This window comes from Bison bison, unplaced genomic scaffold, assembly GCF_000754665.1.
Source record: "Bison bison bison isolate TAMUID 2011002044 unplaced genomic scaffold, Bison_UMD1.0 scf7180017864487, whole genome shotgun sequence".
Classification (NCBI taxonomy): domain Eukaryota; kingdom Metazoa; phylum Chordata; class Mammalia; order Artiodactyla; family Bovidae; genus Bison; species Bison bison.
Window position 1 is genome coordinate 198,358 of NW_011495047.1, and position 4,524 is coordinate 202,881.

At 55.8% G+C, this 4,524-nt stretch overlaps 1 protein-coding gene across 1 annotated transcript in view; it reads left to right on the top strand.

Moving 5' to 3' along the window:
* TRAM2 (translocation associated membrane protein 2) overlaps window positions 1-4,524 on the top strand; it is a 46,139-nt gene that overhangs the window by 31,891 nt on the left and 9,724 nt on the right. Inside the window, exon 7 of the mRNA XM_010863224.1 lies at window positions 3,472-3,530. Within this exon, the coding sequence (XP_010861526.1) occupies window positions 3,472-3,530 (59 nt within the window). The remainder of the gene's footprint in view (window positions 1-3,471; window positions 3,531-4,524) is intronic.

Below are 4,524 nucleotides of genomic sequence, written 5' to 3' on the forward strand. Positions count from 1 at the left end.
CTTTTTCCTGAGCTCTGGGCCAGCCTTATCCATCTTTTCTCACTCGCCCCAGCCCCCACCGTTCCTCTAACTCTCCTGGCCTTCCTGCCTCCTGGGCTTCGCAGGCAGCGCTCCATCCCCTGACATCCCCTGCCTTCCAACTCTCCACCTAAATGTCACCTCCGCAGAGAACGCCCCTCCTCTTGTATCTGCTGCACTCTGCCCTCTACTCTGGTGTTTGCTTGTTAACGGGTGTTCTCTGCTGCCTGCTTCTGCCTAGGACTGCTCCCAGAATTGTGCTCACAGCTGGCCCCTGAGTTCAGTTCTCGGTGTGTTCGCAGCATGTACAGCATGTACAGAGTGCTCTCTCAATATTGTGACAGGGAATAAACTGCAAATGTATCTTCTTGTTCCAGCTTTCAGCAGTTTTTAAAGTAATCAATCACTTGTTTTTATGAATTCACAGATCTTTTTTTTTTTCAAACATGAGCCATACATAAAAGTTTATAAAAAGAGAGTAAAAACTGACCCTAAATCCCTCCCCCACAAAATAACCAGTTTTATCTTGGCATTGGATTCAGATTTCTCTCTGCATTGATGTAGGCAGGGTGATGGGGTTGTGGATGGGCCAACTGAACATTAATAAGAATGTCAACCTCCTACCTTTAATCTAGCCCAACTACTGTTCATCGTTCAGGGCGAAGAAACAGAAGTCTACTGCGGAAATCAGGCTGGGTGGGCGCCTGGTCCCCTGCCTGGCTTCCCAGGGACGCCTCCCTTCCTAGTGTAGGGCTGCAGCTGGGCGCTCAGCGGGAGCCTTGCCCTGGAGCAACTTCGGTGCAAGTGTGCAGGTCAGGGCTGCTGCCTCCTGACAGACAGACTGCCTGGAGCGGAACCTCCGCAGCGGTGTTCCTGAAGGACCAGTGGGTCCAGGGAGCAGCTGGCCATATCAGGACTGGGTGCTCCTCTTCCGCTGGTGCTTTCTGGCTGTGGGGGAGGGGAGGGAGTGTGGCGGCTCAGCGGGCCTCCTTGCTGCCTAGTTGATTTGTAGAACCAGGAAGGAACAGAGGACCCCAAAGGCCCCCAGATGGCATACCCGGCGGCAGGGAGATCTGGGGGCGGCGAGCCCACACTCCATGTGGAGCTCCGAGGGTCCCGGCCTGGGCCCCCCTGGGCGGCTGCCTGGCCCGAGGTCTAGAAAAGACTGTTCTCAGAGCAGTGAGTCATTCTTCCTCCGGCTGCCCCGTGCGCCTCCCTCCTGCCCTGCGCAGGCAGGCAGCATTGTTCTGGGGCGTTTTCTCTGCCGTCGGTGGGCTGCACAGTCCTGACTTCTTTGTCTCCTAAATGAAGGGCCAAGCCGGGAAGGTCCCTGTTTAATATCCCAGGATTCTCTGGGCTTTAGATTTCTGTTGGTGCTGCTTTTCTTGGCCAATGGTTTTTTTTTTTTTTGGCAGCAATTCTCCCACCTGAGTCTTCGAAGTACCATTTTCCTCCTTAAGTGCATTGGTGCTTCTTCTAGGAAGGAACGTCCTGCCTGCTCTGGTTTCTTGGAAGCAAGGGTGGAAGGCTGTGAACCTCTGTGCCCAGGGTTGGTGTCTGATGCAGGTGGCGTGTGGGTGGCAGCGAGGGGTGGCCTCAACGCAGAAGAGCCCTCTCTTCACCCATCTCGCCCCGGAGCCTCCCACCGCTGTCGGACTGTGAGGAGGAAGATGGAATGAGGCCGGAAGGGCTTGGGGGAGACCATGGCTGCCCTGGGCCTGGGCCTGGGCCTGAGGGCACCCAGTCAGTTGGGAAGCTGTGTTAATGAGGCCCTGGTCGTGGGTTTGGGGCCATGGGCCATACCTGAAATGTCCTCAGGTATTTAGTGACTCAAGTGGGGGTAGACTGGCCCTCCCGTGGAAATAAGGCTGAGGCTCCTGTAGCCACCTGGAGGTCCCCTGTGAGCCACTGGGCCTCCTCCCCCCAGCACAGCCTGCTCCTTGGTCCTGGTGGGAACATCTGAAACTCTCGGCCTCCTCATCCAAGCCACTAGCGTGGTTTCTTTCTGACGGACTGGGCAACCAGGCCTGGGGTACCGGGACCAGGAGGCTGGGGATGCAGCTCAGATTTCAGTTGTACTGCTGAGAAACCACCTTGTTTCTGGGGCTCCTTCCTTTCCCTGTCTCTAAAAGGAGGTCAGGCTGCCATCACCTCCTCTGTCCTCTTTGAGCATCCCGTTGGCCTCCTCGCTCTTGGTGGGTTGTTTCCTTGTATGTTTTGTGATCCTGGATAATAAAGTCATCTTTAGCAAGGCTTTGCATGTCAGAACCCTGTATTTCTTTGGACAGGAGTATGTCCCAGTGGTCTCACTGGCCCACAGTACCGCCAATGCTGAGTTCTTAGGTGGGGACTCCTGGACACACAGGTGATGTCCATGTGCGCTCCAAACCCATGTGAAAGTGAATCTGAGGTTACAGATGTTCAGGAGGTCATATTTTTTTGTTCCCATACTGAGCCGAGGGTGAGCAGACATCGACTTCTTCTCCCTCTGTTCTTTGTCAGATCCTTTCTAGTCTCCCCTTCCTCTGGAGTGGTAGCCTTTTGAGGGTCTTCCTGTCCCCATGTGGGTACATATGCCCTGGTCCCACAGCCTCTGCCCCCTGCTCTGCCCTCCTGGGCCCTAGGGGTTTTGCCTTTCTTATTGTGAGCTCAGCTTTGCATCTGAAAGAACATTTGTTAGATTTCATGCAGCATGTCCAGGTGTCTTCTGATCGGAGGGTTTTCAGGTTGCCTCCCCCTTACTCTATAAGAGGCCCTGGGCTAGATGCTGGAGATGCAAAGAAGGGCTAGAAAAGAACCAGGAAAAAAAAAAAAAAAATAGGCCAGAAAAGAAGGCCTGTGGTGTCCTGGCGCCAGGACAGGGACTGCACTGTGCGATGAGTGTCACACGGGCCACCGGTGGGGAGGCCTGTGGGGTCCTGCTGTTGTTTTTGCTCACAGCATTGTGAAAAACCAGAGGAGGCTTTTCATTTTTCCAGTGGATGGTGATTCTGGAGTTGATCTGCTTATTCACCCTGCAAGCATTTCCTGAGTGCCTGCATGCCAGGCATAATACTCGACACTGTCACATAAACATAAACTGTCACATTTATTTCTAACAATAACTCTGGGAGGGTATTTTTATCCTCATTTTACAGACAAGCCAGCTGAAGCTGAGGGAGACAAACTTGCTCGGAGGATGCGGCCAGTCAGGGTCAGACCCGCAGTCAGACTCGGGTCTTCAGTCAAGTCAGACCCCAGAGCAGGGCTGTTCCTCCTGCATCATGACTCTTTTTTATAATAAAGAGACCGGCCAAGTGCCAGAGGGCCTCCGTGTTCACGTTTTCCATCACCTCCTCGTTCTGGCATCTGGGGACTAGGTGTGTCTGTGACCCCTGACCCCCGGGCCTGCCCCGGGTCCCTGCTGGCCTTGCGGTCACGTCTCTAAACGCGGTCTCTTTCTGCCCGTGACAGGAAGGATACTTAACAAACCCGAGGAGCCTCTGGGAAGACTACCCACATGTGTACCTCCCGTGAGTATTGTCACGTTCCGTCCCCAGGGAGGAGCGGGCTGGGTGTGCCAGCTTCTCGCCCCAGACTGGCCAGAACATGGGCCAGTGAGCATGAAGACCAGATGCCCCCAAGCCTTCTGGGGCCAGTGTCGTGGAGGCCAGTCTGGGAGCTGCTGCCTCCCCCAGTGCTCGCGGGTGCTTCCTGCAGGAGCTCAGGTGCAGGGTCTCCGCCCGGCTGCCCTCAGGGAGCACCACAGATGGCAGGGGTCCAGAGGCTTATAAACCCCAGACGGTCCTTCCTTGCAGTTCTGGAGGCTGGCAGACCTAGCGTCTGCTGAGGCCGCTTCCTGCTTCACAGATGGCATCTTCCTCACGTGCAGAAGCGGAGAAGGGCCTCTGTCACCAGGGCCCTAATCCCACTCAGGAGGGTCCACCCCTGTGCCCTCATCACCTCCCAGAGGTCCCACGTCCTGGTACCCTGTCACTGCGGGGTTAGGATTTCAAATGTGAATTTCAAGGGTAGGGGCCGCAAATGTTGGGCCTGTAGCGGGTTCCTAAACTGCCGGGAGGGAGCGGGAAGCAGAGCCACTGCCTGGAGCTCCGTGGGCTGCGCCTCCTGGCACCTGCTCACATCCACACCTGTGTCTCTCTGAGCAGCACCCCCTCCTCTCCTGCTCCGATGGGATACCAAGAGGGCAAAGCTGGGCCCGCGTGCCCCCGAGACGACTCTCAGACTCTCCTAAGATCCTTAGAACGGCAACCCCAGAGACTTAGCAGAGTTAGATCCACCCTCTGTGGCTGAGACCCCTGCCTTCCTTGGCACATACCCGCTGCCCACTACCTCCTCCCTGACAGGGCTCTGGAATCAGGCCTCTCCTTAGCCTTTCCTCCTCTGGGCTGAAGACCCCTGTCCTCTGCTCTTTTCATCCTTCTTGTGTCTTTTCATGGGCTTCCTGTGTCCCTCCACATGTGGAACAGTGTCCTGGCCCAGGGATCTAGTGCATGCCAGCTGCCC